Here is a 20,030-nt window from a genome sequence, read left to right as displayed (position 1 = left end):
TTTTGAGTTATTGCAACCACTTCTCAATTATGAATCTTCTTACCCGACCATCCTTGATGTGTCAAATTTAGTGAAGTCTTCTAGATTATGTGAAATATTCGTCACTTTGTACACATTTAACTATACTCGAGCTCCACATTTTATAATAAGATGATCATAAAATGTGTTTCTTGCTTGTAAATATCAGATTGTGGTGCATCAGAAACTGCACTTTGCATAAAACGAGTACAAACTAGAGAATATAGAAAATTCGATTGAATTTTACACCATAAGAGTGAACTTGTAAAAATGAGATTCACAGTGAAAGATGTTTATTTACCCAACACATGAAAAGTTTTTTTTTTCGTAATTTCACCTCTATGAATATATCTTATATATAAAAGAAAGAAACATTTTTTCAACCCTAAAAACCCTAATGTTTTTTTTCTAATTATTTATTTTTAATATTTTTTTATCTACTAATTTTCTAACTATAATTTTCAACAATTATTAATATTCTATTTTTCATCAATATATCTCAAATTTTAAGAGATACATATAGAAATTCGATTTGTTAAATATTAATATTTAACATTTATAAATCTACATTATTAAATAAACTATTTTATTGTACTATATTATCTTATTGTATATAAAATTAATTATTCTTTTTTACTTTTGAAATTATATCTCGTGCATCGCACGGGGAAAAAATGCTAATATTGATAATTAATTAATAGAAACTCACGAGCCAGCTCATGAACTTATAAACAGTTCGAGCTCAAACTTTTATCGAGCCACCTCTTCAAATTCAATTTCCTTCTAAATTAAATTCACCCCAACGGAAGCTAAATTAAAAACAAAAATCAGAAAAAAAAAAGAAAAAAAGAAAAATTAGTTCCCCCTCTGGTTTGACGCCGAATGGCAGATTTGAACCGCCTTTATCTCCCCATTATATTCCTCCACCTGCAGCTGCAACACCCTTCTCTCTCTCTCTCTCTCTCTCTCTATACTTTCTCTCTCTACTGTCATCTACTTTCTCTCTCTACTGTTTACTCAACCCCATTTTACCTCTCTTCTCACCATTCCTTTTTACTTGCTTGCGATTGCTGTTTCGCTAGCTGTTTCTTCCTTCGAGTAAATTTCCCCTGCTTCATCAATCTTTTGCATGTGCTCTCTCTTCTTCTTCTTCTTCTTCTTCACACTTCAAAATTCTTATTCCAATAATACCCTTCATTGTCAGAGAATTCATCCTTCATTCAAAACCCCCAAATTTCTTAAATTAAATGGATTCTACTGCACATTTACTTGATAATGAGGTGCATTAATTTCTTCTTCTTTTTTATTTTGATTTAATCAGCTTCTGATTTAATTGATCTACTCATGATCCTGATTCTCGGTTTTAATTTTTAATTTTATTTTAATTTTGCAGGATTAGGTTTTGATTTTTGGTTGAAGATTTGCAGAAGTACTATTTGGGGGTTTAATTAATTGATTAATTAATTAATTAATTAATTATCTCTGTATACTGTGTTCAATGGCGCCGGAAAACAACTGGCTATCGTTTTCTCTCTCTTCAATGGAGATGCTGAACTCTTCGCCTTCGTCTTCTTCACAGACTCACGAGCAGGCCGCCGCCCACCATTACTACTCCTTCGCCGATAACTTCTATGCCAGTGCTGGTAAATAATAAAATCACACTTTTTCACACATTCTGTGTGTTTATACATACATATACATACATATACACACATATATATATGCATCAGCTTTTTTGGAGGGTTTATGGAATCTTTTGAATGGCAAAGAAACCTCGATTGCTCCGTTTGTTTTGCTGAGCAAAACATGTTTGAAATCAATGGAGGAAAAGGACAAATAAAAATGGACCCCCTGTTTTTTTTTTCTTCTTCAAAATCAACATATTCAGTTACTTTTTGGCTTTTCTCCATTCAATATATACATACATATATATATACACACGAGTGTGTTTATATATTTTTTTTGGGTGCAGGTTGGCCAAACCAGAAAGCTGAAGAAGCCATGTACGCAGAAGCAGAGAACCACCACCACCAAGCGAAGGAGCACAACGACGACGCGTCCATTATTTTCAACACGTACATGCACGCGCCGCCGAAGCTGGAGGATTTTTTCGCCGACTCGACTGAGACTCAGGACTCGTCCTTGACTCACATTTACGACCACCACCATCACCACCAGGGAGTCGCGTCCGGCGGAGGAGGCGGCGCCGCCTACTTCGGCAACGGCGAGCAGCAAGATCTGAAGACCGTGGTTGGGTTCCAAGCCTTCTCGGCCAACTCGGGCTCAGAGGTGGACGACTCGGCGTTCGCCGCCCAGACTCGGTCGCCGGTTGAGTCCGCCGCCGAGTTGGTGCCCTACTCCCATTGTTACCCCATTACCGATAATAATAATAATAATAATAATAATAATAATACTGCTAATAATAATAATAATAATAGTTTGTCCGTTGAAGTAAACGGTAACAACAACAAAACCACCGCCATTGTTGCTGCTGATAGGCAGAGCGGCAAGAAAATTAGTGACACGTTTGGTCAAAGAACTTCAATTTACAGAGGCGTCACTAGGTAAACCAAAAACAAATAAAAATCCATTTTTTCATGATTTTTTAGCATTAAAATAAAATGGGTTTTAATTTAAATTTTAAATTTTAATTTTAATTTAATTCTAATATGGTGATGTTGTTGAATTGATGCATTGCAGGCACAGATGGACAGGGAGATATGAAGCGCATCTATGGGATAACAGCTGTAGAAGAGAGGGCCAAGCAAGAAAAGGCCGTCAAGGTACAACTCTTTCCTTTTATTTTCATGCTTTGTGAGGTTGTACTTTCTTCTCTGGATTAAATTGAATAATCAATTTAATTTAAATAAATATATATATTTGCTTTAGCAAATTCCTTTCAATCAGATACTTTATGATGATGGATAGATTGATTTGACTGGATGGATATTTGTACATATTTCAAGTACATATCATATCTTCTTCTCTAAATTTTCTTTCAATCTTTCTTCAATTTAATGTCATGGGCCGCCACATTTATCCATTATATATATATATATATATATATATATATATATATATATATATATATATGCTACACTAGTGAATTATACTAGGTGGTATTTTGCACACAATCACACACGTATACATGTGGATGTGTGTTAATAGATGAAGTCGGTTTATACCATACTACATCGGGTGAAATACACCGGACTGATCGTTACTATTTATAAGCACAATAACACACACACACCAACACTTGTGTGTGTAGATCCACGGTAAAAATCACCGGGTGTAGAATGAAATGAATAGTAGTGTATAATTTATACACACACACCAACATCGGTGTGTTTCAATGGTAAAAATACACCTCACCCGGGTATAACATAGAAATAACCGGATGATGTCATCGGGTGTAGAATGGAATAAATAGTAGTGTATATATATATATAGATATAGATACATGTTCATATAGAAGGAAAATATTATCCAAAGAGTAATTGAAATTGTTGATCCACTTTGTTTCTTGTTATAGCATGTAATGACCACACACATTACATCAGCTAGTCTGAACACTAGTGCCTGAAATTCTGAATTTTTATCAGATTTGCTTTTAGCTTTTTCCCTTTATTTTTTTATTTCAATTAATTTAATTTAATTTAATTGAATTTATTTGTTGTTGCCTTATTTTATGGGACAATGACTCTGAAATAGGGGTGTTTGACCAACCCACTCACATGAAAACTTAAATGAACTGCTGCCCACCTTATTTTCTGGAATTTCACTCTTTTTCTGTTTATTTATTTTATTTATTTATAATTAATATTTTGAATTTAAATAGGGATACTTTTGAATTCACTTATTTTTCCTTAAATAGAAGCTCCAGTTTGAATCAATCCTATTCCCATTATTAACTGAAGCAACAAGATTTATATTAAATGATGCATTGATCACAATCGACAACGACGGTTATTGTATTTAGAATTTCTTAAAATAATAACTACAAAATTCGAAATAAAATTTGTTTAAGGAGTTTCTCATATATGCATTCGTAATGGATTTTATTCGTATATCTCGTTGTTTATGGTCGATTTTGTTTTTCGGGTTCTAATGGATTCTATCTTTTTTGCATATATAATGCTGGAAACGGGAATTATATGCTGCAGTGTACTTAGGTAAGTAATATTTATTATATATTAGTCGTATTTAATTTATATTTCTATGGCGAAATTTATTAATGTTGTAGTATGTGGTGTATGAAGGTGGGTATGACAAGGAAGAAAGGGCTGCACATGCATACGATTTAGCTGCTCTCAAGTACTGGGGTTCGACCGCTACCACCAACTTTCCGGTAAATATGCTGTTTTTTTCCTCCCATTTTTTAATTATTTTTTTATATTGTTTTTTTGCTATTAATTCTAATTTAAAAATTGTACTCTCAGATGTCCAGTTACTCGAAAGAAGTGGATGAGATGCAGAATATGACTAAACAAGAGTTCATTGCATCGATTAGAAGGTTCGATATTTTTTCAAATTGCATAGAAACAACAATAGTGAAACGAAACTATAACTAGCCATGAAGTATTTTTTCTCATTGCAATTTTGTATATACCTTGTTTAGGAAGAGTAGCGGTTTCTCTAGGGGAGCCTCGATTTATCGGGGTGTTACAAGGTTCGAACCCCCTAACTTATTTATAACTACTTATTCTTTAAATAATATCATTTTTTCCGTAATTTGTCAATGAACCTGCACTCGGTTTTTTTTTTTTTTTTTTTTTTTTTTTAAACTAATAAAATGTGAATGTATGCAGGCATCATCAACAAGGTCGATGGCAAGCAAGGATTGGTCGTGTTGCTGGGAATAAAGATCTTTACCTTGGGACATTTGGTATGTTTAGTCGCTTATATATAATACATATATATGTTTCTATACTCGAGTTGAATTGGCAATTAACTTCTACGAGAATTGACCTTGATAACAGTCAAAGATTACGTCCAAATCCCGCCACTCGTCTTCTTTCTCATCCATAACAGAGTTTTAAATCGTCTCTAAAAATTAAAATAAAAAATAAGATGCAAAATTTCTATGAATAACTAACAGTTAAACTGATTCTTATATATTGCAGCAACTGAGGAGGAAGCAGCAGAGGCCTACGACATAGCTGCAATAAAGTTCAGAGGAATAAACGCCGTCACCAATTTCGAGATGAACCGTTACGATGTTGAAGCCATAGCCAATAGCGCTCTGCCAATTGGCGGCAACTCCGCCAAACGCCTCAAAGTCGAAGAAAAGCTACCCCTCACCACCACCGCCACCACCACCACCACCACCACTCCCGCCCCCTTCCAATCTCCGTACGCGAGCAATAACATTAATTTCGCAGCGGGGGCCATGATCCCGTACGGAGTCCCGTATGACAACTCAGCGCCGTTCTACCATCACAACCTCTTCCACCAATACTGCAGCAACCCCGCCGCCACCACTGGTGCTCCGGCGAGTCTGATGACATCATCGTCGTCATCATCACAGTCGCCGGGGGAGTTCTTCATTTGGCCTCATCAGTCATATTGAATATGAAATAAATTAAGTAACCTTTTTAGCGTTTAGCTAATTACCTACTCTACTTAGGCAGTGCTAGTCTTCTACTAATATGATTAACCGATATTTTGTTGTGTTTTTTGCGGTATTTTGCTGTAAAACTGACCTTTGTATGACCCGATAAGGTTAGGTTTAGGGTTGGGGTTTAGATTCTAGGTAGAAGAAGCTGGAATATGCTGTAAGTAGGCTCTCTGTTTTAATTCTCTTGAATAGGTCTAATATTTACATGTATGCTGAATGATATACGGGGGCGGTTTTCGGTTATGGATTAATTTTCGACTCGTTTTCCATTTCCGAGAAGTTGCTCCTGTTATCAATCAATTTTGCTTAATTTAGCATATATCTAAAAAAAGAAGAATCTTACAACAATACAAAATGTTTCAAATAGTTTTTGTTGTAGCGGTGGCACTTGTTATTTTCTTTTCTGGTCATTGTGCTGATGCTTATGTTAATGATCAAATTACAAAAAAGTCCCTACTATTTCGGTAATTGCAACCACCCACTCAATTACGTTTGCCCTTATAGTGCTCAATGTTATAGAATCTTCTACAATATGTGAAATGTTCTCTATTTTGTACTCATTTTGTGCAAAAATTGTAATTTCTGATGCACCACAATTTGATATTTATAAGACAAGAGACACATCTTATGATCATCTTGTTTCAAATTGTGAAGCTCGGATGTGATAAAATGGGTACAATCTAGAGGATATTCCATATAGTTTAGAAGATTCTACATAATTTGACACTAAAAATTCTTAGCTGATGTATGTTTGTAATTATCCAAATAAGATATTTTATTTATTTATTTTTAATTTTTTTATTTGACCTTAGCTCAGAGGTGCCCGTAATTTACCCTAAGTTTGAGAGACATGATAAATGATGTAAAATCTAATTGAAAGATTTCATTCATCAAATAAAATTGTCATCCATACGACAATTTTGTCCCCTAATTATAAAAACAACTAAAAAGCAATAAATCAGTTACTACAACTTCATATATACATCACAATCTATTTTTTTCCACTTTTATAAACTATTTTTCATTAAACAAAAGGAAAATAAATTAAGTTGGATCAATCCTTCTCCAGAACAGCACACATTGCATGACCACAATGCTTCCAATTTTTCTTACAGACACACATTTGCACATATCCATGGCAGCCGATTTGCAGAGATTAATTAATCCGGATTTGAGCTAATAAATTAACGTCTTATTCCATAACTAATTCCATGTGTCGATTTAAATCTTTAAGGTATGTAGTGGAAGTGTAGTCATCCAAGTCACAAGCATCCAAAAGCAACGCTCTTCCTCCCATCGACTTCTGCTTCATTTCCGCTCCTTCGTTTTCACCTTTTAGCAGCTGAACAACCTGCGAAAAACGCGAATTCAAGGTTATAGAGAGAGAGAGAGAGAGAGAGAGAGAGAGAGAGAGAGAGAGAGAGAGAGAGAGAGAGAGAGAGAGAGAGAGAGAGAGAGAGAGAGAGAGAGAGAGAGAGAGAGAGAGAGAGAGAGAGAGAGAGAGAGAGAGAGAGAGAGAGAGAGAGAGAGAGAGAGAGAGAGAGAGAGAGAGAGAGAGAGAGAGAGAGAGAGAGAGAGAGAGAGAGAGAGAGAGAGAGAGAGAGAGAGAGAGAGAGAGAGAGAGAGAGAGAGAGAGAGAGAGAGAGAGAGAGAGAGAGAGAGAGAGAGAGAGAGAGAGAGAGAGAGAGAGAGAGAGAGAGAGAGAGAGAGAGAGAGAGAGAGAGAGAGAGAGAGAGAGAGAGAGAGAGAGAGAGAGAGAGAGAGAGAGAGAGAGAGAGAGAGAGAGAGAGAGAGAGAGAGAGAGAGAGAGAGAGAGAGAGAGAGAGAGAGAGAGAGAGAGAGAGAGTTGGCACCCGTTTCATGTTAGGCCGCATGGTAGGCAAGTGATGAATGCATGTTGAAGCAGCAAACATGGCCCGTTTTATTTCTACTATGTCGAATGATTCTCCTAATCGAGGGTCTGCTATTTCTTTCACACTGTTCTTTTCGAGAAGTGGTTTTGCCTGGCAATCACAAAGTGCAAAACCGAATTACTTAACGGTTGTAAATTAAGATACACAATTTTTTCTTGGTTAAAAAAATAGAGAGGTGAAAAGTGAAAACCAAAAGCATACATACCCACATCACAAGGCTTTGCCTAGAAGAATCAACTGCTCGACGCCCGGTTATGAGCTCGAGCAGTAGAACACCAAACGCAAATACATCAGTTTTCTCGTGAACAATTCCATGCATGAAATATTCTGGAGCCATGTACCTGATTTTTAACACAGAACAAAACAAAAGTAGTGATACAGATTTTTATAAGCAAAGAACCAAAGTAAAAAACCGAACTCGATAGGCAAGTGAATCTGCAGGTCTATTTTTTTTGTTACCCAAATGTGCCTTCAATTGGAGAAACAACGAGCTGAACCCATTTATCTGGAAGCCATTTCGCTAGTCCAAAATCCGACACCTGCCAAAAAAAAAAATTAAAAATGAAATGTTCTTATTTTCCATGAAAATGAACTGATATTTTTCCGATTCTACTTCGAGAAAAAAAAGAGGAGGAACCTGAGCTTCATAATCTTCGGACAGTAATATGTTTGAGGCAGTTATATCTCTGTGAATTATTCGCTTTTGGCAGTTACAATGCAGATATTGCAATCCCTCTGCTATTCCGATTGCCACCTTGTATCGTATTTTCCAATCCAAAGAGCTTTCTACAGAACCTGAAATACTGAACTCCTCTTCATTAGACAAAACATCACATGATCTAATTGTGGTTCGTTTTCGTTGTCTTTTATTACCGTACATTAAAAATAAAAAAAATAATTAAAAATAAAATAAAACATCACCGTGTAGTACGGTGGCGAGGCTTCCATACGGAGAAAATTGGAGGACAAGGTACAAACCACCATCGGAACTGAAGCCGATTAACTTAGCAGCATTAGGGTGGTCAATGTGAGCAAGGATGCCAAGTTCAGACAAGAAGTCACCAACTTTATCCTCGTCATTCTTATTTACTTTTATTATTTTCTTTACAGCCACAATTTGTCCATCTGATAAGCACCCTTTGTACACTTCCGCGTGCCCCCCTTTCCCAATCAACACATCTAAATCAAAAAATACGAGTCCAAGTGTCAGTTAACATGTAACAACTTTGTAGGTCCCATCGATATTTGATGGCTCGAGAAATATTCATCGGGAACACGATAAGAAAAGTGACTTAAGACTCGGACTTAAAACTAATACACCATCTTAAATCGAACACAGTCAAATGGTTTAGCTCTCGATTTATTTTCGAGTGGGGTAGTTACTAGTTCCATAACTTGACACCCTACCAACTATTTTATTGAAGCCACCATTATGACTCAGTAAATTGCTACACCCATTATTAAATAAACATTGTCAGTTGACATGTCTCTGCAAATTAATAAAGTGAAAACACATAGGTTGCAATTGCAACCATTTATTAGTCTCATAATAATTTGTCAAGTGTGACAGCAATTTCACATGTGATGGGATTACTCAATTGAATGCCAACAAAAATAATGCACCTCAATCTAGCTAGCGTCGGCTTCGATAATACACCAAGAATTCACTCTCGTAGAGTTTCGACTTCTCACTCAGTAAAAATCGTATCGAATCGAATCGAACATAAGACAAAATAATAAAGATCAGGATAATTAACTTACCGGGGCTAAAATCATCGGTGGCTAGTTTAAGCTCTTCATAAGTAAAATTCCTCCAAGATGGTTTAGGCATAGCGAAATCATCGACATCAATTGCGTCTTCCTCCTCGGAGATACGGTTCTTCTCCGACTTTTTCTTCTTCTTCTTTGAGGTAGCTGTTGTCGTTTTCTTCGACAGATCGTTTCCGTATCCCATGATCATCGAAACAGTGGACACTTTCCAAACCGTGGAAGTCCTCTTCACCTGACCGAACATTTTTTTCCAGTTCAAATTGCCGTAACTCAATTCCACCGCCGCCGATACAGCCGCGATTTCTCCCCCCACCGTCGGGGATTTCTCGCTCCCGAAGCTGCCGCTCCGGTCGACACTACTGTTGTCGGAATCGGAACCGGAGCCCGAAATCGGCACCTCTAAAACGCCCCTCGGAGAGGATTGCTCCTCAATTTCGTCATTTTCCGAGGGCTTTTTTGCTCCGCCCTCTCCCTTTTCGAAGGACTCTGTTTCATGATTTCGTTTCTCCTCAATTGCGCCGTTTTTTGAACTCCGCGTCTCTTCAATTTTGCAATTTTCTGAAACAGCTTCTACAAAACAAACACACAAACACACAATTAAGTGTGGAAAATTGAAAAATTGCATGGAAACTTGTGATTTTGCCGGAATCAGATTCCGCAGCGGAAGAAATCATTATGTACAATTAGTATCACGAGCTTACCTTCGATTGCCATGGCGATACTCTAATCTTCGTTCACGAAGACAATCGAGAAGCTTCGGGGCAAACTGCGTGCAAACTTCACTGAAATTATTCAGGAGATGGTCGGAAAAATCTCCGGCGAATTGAATTTTTTGAAGAATTTTTCCTTTTTTCCCTCTCCTGCCAAGCAAGGACAGAGGAGAGAGAAAGAGGAGAGAGAGAGATGAGAGAGATAGAGAGAGAAAGGAAGAAAGGTGGTATTACTATTTCCTGTAAACTTTGTAGAGAGATAAAGGAGGAGAGACGAAGAGGAAGCGAGGAAGAGGGAAAAACAAAAACTAAAACTAAAGCTTTGTTTGTGTTTGTGGTGAAAATGGAATATTAATAAAAGCTATATTTATAACTTTTTAATTAATTAATTCGTATTTTCTTCTAATAATAATTATAATTAAAATACAATTAAGTTATGATAATAATAATAAATTAATAATCGAGTTTTGGAGTGGGGATTTGTCGTTTTGTTTAAGATGATGAAATCTGGGGAGTTCGTGAATTTGGGCGCAACTACCGCTTCCACACCCACATTAACGAACCCAACTGACAACTTTGTGTTATATTTCTATGGGCTTTTTGGTAATTTCTCATTTCTTGTAGACGTATATTGTTTTTGGATAAATTACCTTCATCCCTCTAAGTTAGTGTCAAATTACAAAAAACTCCCTCATATTTGGGTATTTATAATATGCCCCCTCTACTATGAATATTCTTACACGTCCATCCTTACAATGTGAATTTAATGGAAACTTCTAGATTATATGAAATATTCTTTAGTTTGTACCTGTTTTACCCTATTCGAGCTCCACATTTTGAAACAAGATGATCATAAAATGTGTGTCTTGGTTTGTAAATATGAGATTGTGGTACATTAAAAACTGCATTTTTTGCACAGAATGTGTACAAACTAGAGAACATTCATCGAAATCTAGAAGATTATGTCGAATTTGACATCATAAGGGTGAACGTGTAAGAAGATTCATAATTAAAGGATAGTTATAATTACCTAAACATGAGAGATTTTTTCATAATTTGACATTTCTTCAGGGGCGACCATAATTTACTTTTTTTTTCTACATTCTATATTCACAAAAAAATATTTAATATTTATACGTAAATGTTGTAAATGTGAAAAACTACAAACTGGTCAACATGCTTCAAGATTTTGCATGCTTAGTAAATATTTTATGAGACAAATCATTTATTACCTTTATCTTTTAGGGCATTGAAATTCATATGAGAGAGTTATGACCAAAATATATTATTTTCACTATCGCATAACTTATAATTTATACGTTGTACATTTGAATATTTGATAATTATGCAACTCGAATGTGGAACAATACGATACGCGAGAGTTACGTTATGGAACTATTCTTTTTGTTTTCCCACGTAACTTGAACTAGTGTAATAAAAATTTGTGTTAGAGGGTTAACTAAAACCAAAATACATAATTTTATTGTCCCACAATTTGTTTTATTGTTGTATTTGATAATTAAATGTAGTCATAGTTCACGTGAAAAAAAGGGTTTATGAAAAATATCGCAAGTACAATTACAATTTTATCGTTTTTCGTAATTAATTATATGATCGTACGACTTATTATGTTATTCGAATTGACCAATATCAAGTCCAAATTTCACAAAATATAAATTTCAATGTTTACTTCTATTCATTGGTTTCCTTGAATCATGATAATCAAAGTTTTGTCGGACCAAAAGATAGGGGCCCTGGAGACGTGGGATTTCGTCTTTTGATACAATGATGATCAGAATTCAATATAGTATAATATAACTTATGCAAGCCAAATTTGAGATTTCAAAATTATTCAGTTTGCAAGAAATTCTATAGTTGCAGCCCTAATATTGGTACCACTTGAGAGATGGGAGTGTGGATAACTAGAATCAAATCGATATTAGCACTTTTATATTTTTCAGAGGTCAAAAACTATTTTCATTTCGTTCGAAGAAAATCGGAAAAAAAAAAATAAAAAGATCAAAATTGCGAAAATTGTGATAAGTTTTTTCCAAAATTGGAAAATTTTAGATCGGATTAAGTGGAATGCAAAAATTGCATTTTTTTCCCTCACCTAATATATGAAACACATTCTACTATTGATATTAGACTATTATTTTTGGAGAGAAAAGTGATTTTCAAAACTATTTAGAAAAATGGGCAAATTACGGTCACGTCCCTGAGTTATGGTCAAATTACGAAAATCCCCTTATGTTTGGGTAATTACAGCCATCCCCTCAATTATGTATTATCTTACGAAAAGACCCCTCCAGAGGTAAATTTAGGAATGTTAATTCGGTAAAACCTAACCGAAATTTCGGTACACCAACATTTCATATCGTTTACCGAACTGAATATACGATTTGGTTCGGTAAAGAAGCGAATTATATAAATTTGATGTAAAAATATTCTAAAGGAGGGGGTGGCTGTAATTACCCAAACAAGAGGAGTTTTTTTCGTAATTTGACCATACCTCAGGGGTAGCCGTAATTTACCCTAAAAAAAATTTAAATTGGATCGGAAATTAAAATCCCCCACCATACATGCGCGCGCGCGCACACACACATAAGTAGAATTCACAAAAAAATGAAAAACTTAATATAGGAAATATAAGGACGTCAAATGCAATAAACTTTTTTCTGTCTATAGTGTCAATTATTTTGCCGACTTATCAATAATTATATGTTTACTTTGGTCTCCAATAATGGGACAAAACTTTAACATAATTCATTCATCCCATAAATATGAAACCTAATAATTTAAAGGGCCTTATTAGCATGTGCAATCCTTGATAAACTTATTGAATATGAGCATACATTTTTTATTGAATTATTCAATAGATATAGTTGATAAATAAATGATTATGTGTTGATAGAAAAATAAAGGAAAATATGTAGACCACGAAAATGATAAAATACGATACGCGGACCGACCAAATCGCTCTTTGACGAACTCATGATACATTCACAAAATTGTTGGCATGGAATAAGAACAATTAGTTTTCTACGGAAGCTCTACCGCAATTTGCACGAGAGCTTAAAAAAATACTTACAGAGTCGTAGAAATCACAATATAATGGTTTTTATAGTTGTTTTGTATTTCTATTTTTTCTATATTCCATTCGAAAAAAATAGGGTAAATTACACCTACACCCTTGAGATATGCTTAAATAACTTTAAGGTCCCTGTGGTATCGATAATTACACTCACCCCCTTGAAACGTAGTTATAAACTCTAATGGGATAATGCATTGGATATGTTATTATGATAGAGTTCTAACGGACTATTGGTTTCATGAAGTGGTGGAGACAACAAAGAGTTATGGGTGATTTAAGAAATATTGGGGGAGCCATGTCACCCCATAACTCTATGTTATCTCCACCACTAGCTAAAAAAAATAGTCCATTAGAACCCTATCGGAATAATGTATCCAATGCATTATCCCGTTAGAGTTTCTAACTACGTTTGAGGGGAGTGAGTGTAATTATCGATATTCGATACCATAGGGACCTTAAAATTATTTAATCATACCACTACGGTGTGGGTGTAATTTACCCAAAAAAATTGTAATGGATAAACTTTTACCATTTATTCACAAACAAAACACACACTCATATTCGTATGTCATATGTGTATTTGAACAGTAAAGTTCCACCCGGTATAGACTTCAATAGGTGTAACATAGTCTTTATTTTGAAAAAAGAAACCTTAAAATTATCTTTTATACAAATTAATTATAAACTAAAGGATAAGATGATAAAATATAAATAATTATTTATGTATTGGAGTACTCATAAACAATAAAATAGCACGGAGAGATTAATATTTTAATAGACGATATTGAGATGATAGTACGCATGAAGAGTCAAATTAAAGCGGCATAAATAATATTTATTAGTTTAGTTGGTGAACTAAACCAAATCTTGCAAACACTAATTAATACAATATGTTAAAAACAAAATTAAACATCATTATATTATAAAACACGTGTCATGCACGATATTGCTAAATCCACAGGGATGACAATGGGTAAGGGTTTGTTGGGTCTTAGACCGAGAATCGACCCGTTTAGGCTGAGTTTGGATAAGTTAAAGGGTTTTGGCGTCGGGTAATGACTTTAAGTTTCTAGAAGCGGATTGTTTTGGGTCGTGTTACGGGTCTTATTGGAATCGACCCATACTCGACTCGTATAAATATATCATATTTAATAGTTATTCTATATATAAAATTAATTTAGGATTTCATTCATCAAACTTCCAACTTTCATCGTGTCTATTCTCATTTGCCAATTTTTCACCGTTTTACTTTTTTGAATATTGTTTCTCATAAGTAATATCTATTAAACTTGTCGACCACCGCTAACTGTCTTACCTTAAAGAGTAGAGAAAGATATGGATGTGATGAAGAAATATATGGATGCGTTGAAACCTATAAATAATATGATATTTTTTTATTTTTAAGAAACAATTTAATAGCACGGAGAGATTAATATTTAGAGCCTGTTTGGCTAAGTTTATAAACTCCTAAAAACATCTTATAAGATGTTTAAGAGCTTATAAGTTGTTTAAAAGTGTTTTGTAAAGAAATTAGAAAATATCTTATTTTTCCAAAAAATAAGCTGTTAGGGAGCTTATAAGATGTTTTTAGAAAAGTACCTCCACCCCACATTTTTCTTTAAGATCTTATTTGATTATTTACTAAAACACATAAAATACAAAATTACCGTCAAATACTTTATTATATTACATGAATACTAATAACATTTATATTTTATCAAAACAACGCATTCTTGTAATCAAGATTAATTATTAGTTAAAAAAACTTAAAATATAATTATCATAATAATTGTAAAAAGATTGTTCTCTATTTACATTTTTTATGTATATAAAACACCCAAATATTATTATTATCTCAATAATAAATTATATTTCGTTTATCTATAAAAAAAATTACATTTCTTTTACAAACTTTATTTTATATTAATATATTAATCTTATATTATTATTTTTATTTGAAAAATTAATTTGTAAATATTATAATAATATATTAGGAACAAAAGTATTTGAGTCAAATAAGTATAACAATTATAATGACGTCATGTACTTTTTTGTCATTATCGCTATAAACAGACCTTTTATTTCCAAACACATGAATAACTTATAAAAATTAAAAGTGACTTATAAGCTGCATATCCAAACAAAAAAAAAGAAAATTTAAAATAAAATCTAAGAGCTTATCAGCTCCTAAAACATCTTATTAGATGTAGGAGCTTATAAGATGTTTTAAATAAGCTTAGCCAAACGGCTCTTAATAGAGGATATGTGAGATCATAGTATACATGAAGAGTCAAATTAATGGGGCAGAAATAATATTTATTAGTTTAGTTGGTGAACTAAACCAAATCTTGCAAGCACTAATTATAAATTAATACAATATGTTAAAACCAAATTAAACATCATTATATTATAAAACACGTGCCATGCACGAAGTACAATGTTGCTAAATCCAACAACCTCATACAGTTAGAGAAGTACGTTTAACAGAAACTCTCACAAAGTCTCACCAAAGTATGTTTTAGTCAAACATGTAGGGAAATTAATTAAAAATTAAAAAATAAAAAATGAAATAAATATAAAAATAGTAGTTCAAGATTGTTCAAAGGAGTTGGTGATTTTTAACTCAATTTGATGTAAGTTTTGTTCAATGAATGAGTTTCATATGAATTAGTAAAAACTATTGGAAAAGATAAATTACTCCGTTGTGTTTTTAACCTCTTACGATGGTAGTCCGTAGTAAAATAGCTTTCGAGATTTTCGTGGCTGTTCTTCGTAAAATTCCAAATTTACCTCCAAGTAATTATATATTTAACACATGGGCAAACATATATTTTCTTTTTAAATTATTCAAATTGAATTGCAAAATAATCCTTGCACTTTTGAATATGTACACACACAAAAAAATAAAAATAAAAATAATAATAGATAAAAAAGTTAAGCAGCAAAAGAAAAAAGAAAGAAAAGAAAAAAAAATATTTGTAGGATTTGGTACTCCAAATTCAAAGGTGGGGCACCAACTTTGATGAGTAGAGAAATATATGGATGTGATGTTAAATTGTTATTTATATATATATATATATATATATATATATATATATATATATATATATATATTGATAAGTATTGTATATGTTTATGGCTATATATGTAACTATTAATTGACTATTATTTATTTTATTTTATTTCATATATTATAAAGGAATTCACAATCACTCAAAATAGAATAAATTACACTTGAAAAATAGTTAGTTGATATGAACCAAACTAGACTAACGATGTTTGACGAGCTTAATATATAAAATTAGAAAATTTATGAATCATACACAAATTAAACTCACACACACGTGTGTGTATGTATCTGCAATATTTAAAAATGTAATGACATCAATCTGCACTTAAGGCTCAAGCTAGTGCAATTATTCAAAGTGCATGGTTGAAAGTGATTCTGCTGAACCAATCCAGTTATTATTATAAAGGTAATTACATCATTCAGTATTTGAAATATTATCTTTTCAAATGTTATTATTTTATCAACTCCAATGTAAGTTTCAGCCTATTAATAATTCTGGAAACAAACATCATTCCTCTCCAATTCAGGATGGTTTTTCGGTCCAGAATAACATCAGTTGCAAATGGTGGAAGGAAAATTGTAAAAAAACTAATTATTTGGGAACCAGTTTCGTGTCAGAAAAAGTTTATGTACCAAAATTGAAAAAATGTGTATAATATAAGGACAAAAACTGTAATTATCCCTATTCTATAACTAATTGAAATGTACTTTTGACTAGACACGGACACGGGCCGGGTTTGACCTAGACCCGGCCCGGACCCGACCCGAAGACCACCCCGACCCGCCCCGTTGACCATGGACCCGGACCCGACCAAGTACGGGTCGGTTTCGGGTCCCGATTATTTGGACCCGGGACTCGACGGGTCTACCCGGAGGGGGGGCCGGAGGACCCGTCGGGTCAACCCGGATTTTCCGGTCTTTTGTCCAAAAATGCACATATGGGGGTCCGAACTCGGGACACTAGAAGAATGGGCAGCTCTTTACCACTGGGTCAACCAACATATATAATTAAAGGTAGACAATAAATATATATAATATAAAACTCTTGTTTAAAATGATAAATATGTTAAATAAATTATTAAATTTCATATTAATTATTATTAAATAATTTTAATTAAATAAATAACAAATGCAATATAAGAAACTGTTAATATATATATATATATATATATATATATATATATATATATATATATATATATATATATATATATATATATATATATATATATATATATACTATATCAATATTATCTCCATTATTGAAAAATATAAAGTATTGAATCAATTCAATATATAAACAAACGTGTTGACTTAATACGAAATCACTTATGTTATTAAAATCGATAGTGTGAAAAATTCGAATGAAAAATAAAATAAGATGTTTATTTTAAAAAATAGATTATAACTCATTTCAATTAATTTAAATCGATTAACCTCAATTGTTGACAAGAACTTATTAAAATTATTGATTATTTTATCATAAGATAATTATTTAAAAATATAGATGATGTTTATTTTAACAAAAATAGATTATATCTCATTCAAATTAATTTCTTACTTTAAAAATAAAACTATATATGACGAGTATAATTAAAATATTATGATGTGATTTCTCTTTTAATAATTGGTTTAATTTGTAAAAATCGTAAGAATTAAATCGTAGGTCATATTATTTAATTATTTTTTTTACATTTACATTTTATTCAAATATTAGAATCGAATGGTAAGATTTAAATGGATTAAGCTCAAGTCCTTTCAATTATTTATTATTATATTATATTTAGTTAATAATTTAATTAAAATTATTTAATAATAATGAATATGATAATTAATAATCTATTTAACATTATTTATTATAATCATTTTATACCTTTTGTTATGTTATATATATTCCTTGTTATAATAATCCTAACTATAAATATATAAATATAAATAACAGTGTAAATAATTATAATAATTGTATAACTAATGTTTTATAAATTATTAATTGTCAAGTTGACTATTATTAATATCAAAAATCTCGACTAATAAAAAATGCATATATATTTAATTTTAAAAAATATTAAAAAATATGATTTAATTTAAAAGAAAGATTGAATTTTGAAATTTTGAAAAATTTCTCAACTATTATTTTCACTTATAAAATACCCATAATCCAATCTTCATAACTTTCATTTTATTTAGTTTATGTCTCAAGGCCTTAATCGTTTCATTTTTTTCTAAAATTGTTTAGTGTTTAAATTCAATTTTTTTTTTTTTTTTTAATTTTGAATTTGAAGTTAATCTCAAGTTTTTTCAAGTTTAATATATTTTTTTTTTCTTTCTTGTAAAAAAAACAAAAAAAATAAATTGAAAAACCGGTTTGGACCCGATCCCGGACCCGCTTCTCCACGGGTCGGTTCGGGTCCCCTAAAAGTCGGACCCGAACCCGGCGGGTCCAACCCGGAAACGGATCCGCCCCGCCCCGTGCCATGTCTACTTTTGACGCCAAAAAACAAATACGACAAATGTGTTTGAAAAATTAAATATTGTGTCTTCCATGACCTCGTTTGCTTGTCAAAATATGATTAATCACTATAAGATTAAATAATTTAATGAAACTCAGTTGTATGAATAGACCATGTAAGTAGGGGTGGTAAACGAGCCGAGCCGACTCATGAGCTCGATGAGCCGGCTCGAAAAGAACTCAAACTCGAACTCGAGCTTTCTGACGAGCCGAGCTTGAACCAATTTTTAGTTATTCGTGAGCGCACGAGCCGGTTCGCGAGCCTTATTTATTATTTTTATTTTTTTATATATTATCTTTTATTTAAATAATGTATAATATTATAAAATATTATAGAAAAAAAATATATTTAAATATATATATATATATATTACAATTTATTGTTTATTTTGTAATTTTTTTAAATATTTTTTAATTATAATTAAAAAAGTATTAAAAAAAGAAAAACAACAAAATGAGTCGGGCTCGAGCTCGACAAAATGGCACGAGCTCGAGTTCGAGCCAAAAAAAAAAAAAAAAACGAACTCGACGAGCTCGAGTTCGATAAAATAGACTCGAGCTTAAGCTCGAGCCTACCAAAAGAGGCGAGCTCGTCTCGTTCACATCACTACATGTAAGGTCCAATAAATATTTTCCCTAAAAGGTGAGATTAATTAATATTTTTGGATCAACCCAAAAAATTATAGAACTTACTAAACATCAAACAAAGTCCAATTATTTAGGTAATCATAACTAATCTCTCCAACCAAATGAGATCCGAAACATGTGACGTGATTTTTTTAGCAAGTAAAACATTGACGTAATTAGTTATATCTTGTATTTAGAGCACAAGATACTACTTTTTCAAGAAGTAAAACACTGACATATTTTTTTCCCCCAAGAATTTAAATATAAAATACAAACTAAAGAATAACTATAAAATGAATGACTTGAGATATCGATTGAGAATGATATAAAAATTAGTTTTCTAGGTTCTCTTAATTATGCAAGCCAACTATAATATTTTAGTCAGGGGTCAAAAAATCAAACAAATCAAATTGAAATCAACACTTAGGAAAAATCATTTTTTTTTTAAAGTAAAATTTAATTCCCATTCTCTTACCCTTCAATCGGCGGTCCTTGTCAATAGGCAGCTCCCTGCGTACTTAGCTTCCATTTAAAGAAAAATATGGATACTTAAAAACATTGATTCATATTGTAAGATTAGGCTTAATCTCACTTTGCACCCTTAAAATATGATATTTTGGCACTTCGCACCCTAAAAACAAATTAATAGCATTTTGCAGTTTGCACCATCGAAACACAATAAATCATTAACAATGCGCC

The 20,030-nt window shown here is 32.6% G+C and overlaps 2 protein-coding genes across 2 annotated transcripts; one reads left to right on the top strand and one right to left on the bottom strand.

Annotated features, from left to right (window-relative positions):
• Positions 1–1,090: 1,090 nt before the first annotated feature.
• Positions 1,091–5,952, top strand: LOC105965349 (AP2-like ethylene-responsive transcription factor AIL6). Its single transcript, XM_012989895.2, has 10 exons — positions 1,091–1,298; positions 1,412–1,661; positions 1,991–2,582; positions 2,719–2,801; positions 4,185–4,193; positions 4,281–4,369; positions 4,461–4,534; positions 4,640–4,690; positions 4,830–4,906; positions 5,145–5,952. The coding sequence occupies exons 2-10, from the start codon at positions 1,517–1,519 to the stop codon at positions 5,588–5,590; spliced, it is 1,566 nt and encodes a 521-aa protein (XP_012845349.2). The 5' UTR covers positions 1,091–1,298; positions 1,412–1,516; the 3' UTR covers positions 5,591–5,952.
• A 549-nt stretch (positions 5,953–6,501) lies between these two features.
• Positions 6,502–10,469, bottom strand: LOC105965175 (receptor-like cytosolic serine/threonine-protein kinase RBK1). Its single transcript, XM_012989698.2, has 8 exons — positions 10,023–10,469; positions 9,313–9,891; positions 8,473–8,730; positions 8,189–8,346; positions 8,011–8,090; positions 7,757–7,892; positions 7,492–7,641; positions 6,502–6,989 (listed from the first exon to the last, which is right to left on the bottom strand). The coding sequence occupies exons 1-8, from the start codon at positions 10,033–10,035 to the stop codon at positions 6,831–6,833; spliced, it is 1,533 nt and encodes a 510-aa protein (XP_012845152.2). The 5' UTR covers positions 10,036–10,469; the 3' UTR covers positions 6,502–6,830.
• Between the last annotated feature and the right edge of the window lie 9,561 nt (positions 10,470–20,030).

The sequence above is a fragment of the Erythranthe guttata genome, chromosome 8, assembly GCF_056151865.1.
Source record: "Erythranthe guttata isolate IM_541 chromosome 8, IM_541, whole genome shotgun sequence".
In the NCBI taxonomy this organism is placed as follows: domain Eukaryota; kingdom Viridiplantae; phylum Streptophyta; class Magnoliopsida; order Lamiales; family Phrymaceae; genus Erythranthe; species Erythranthe guttata.
Note: the sequence above shows the minus strand (reverse complement) of the source record. Positions and strands in the feature narration are given on the sequence as shown.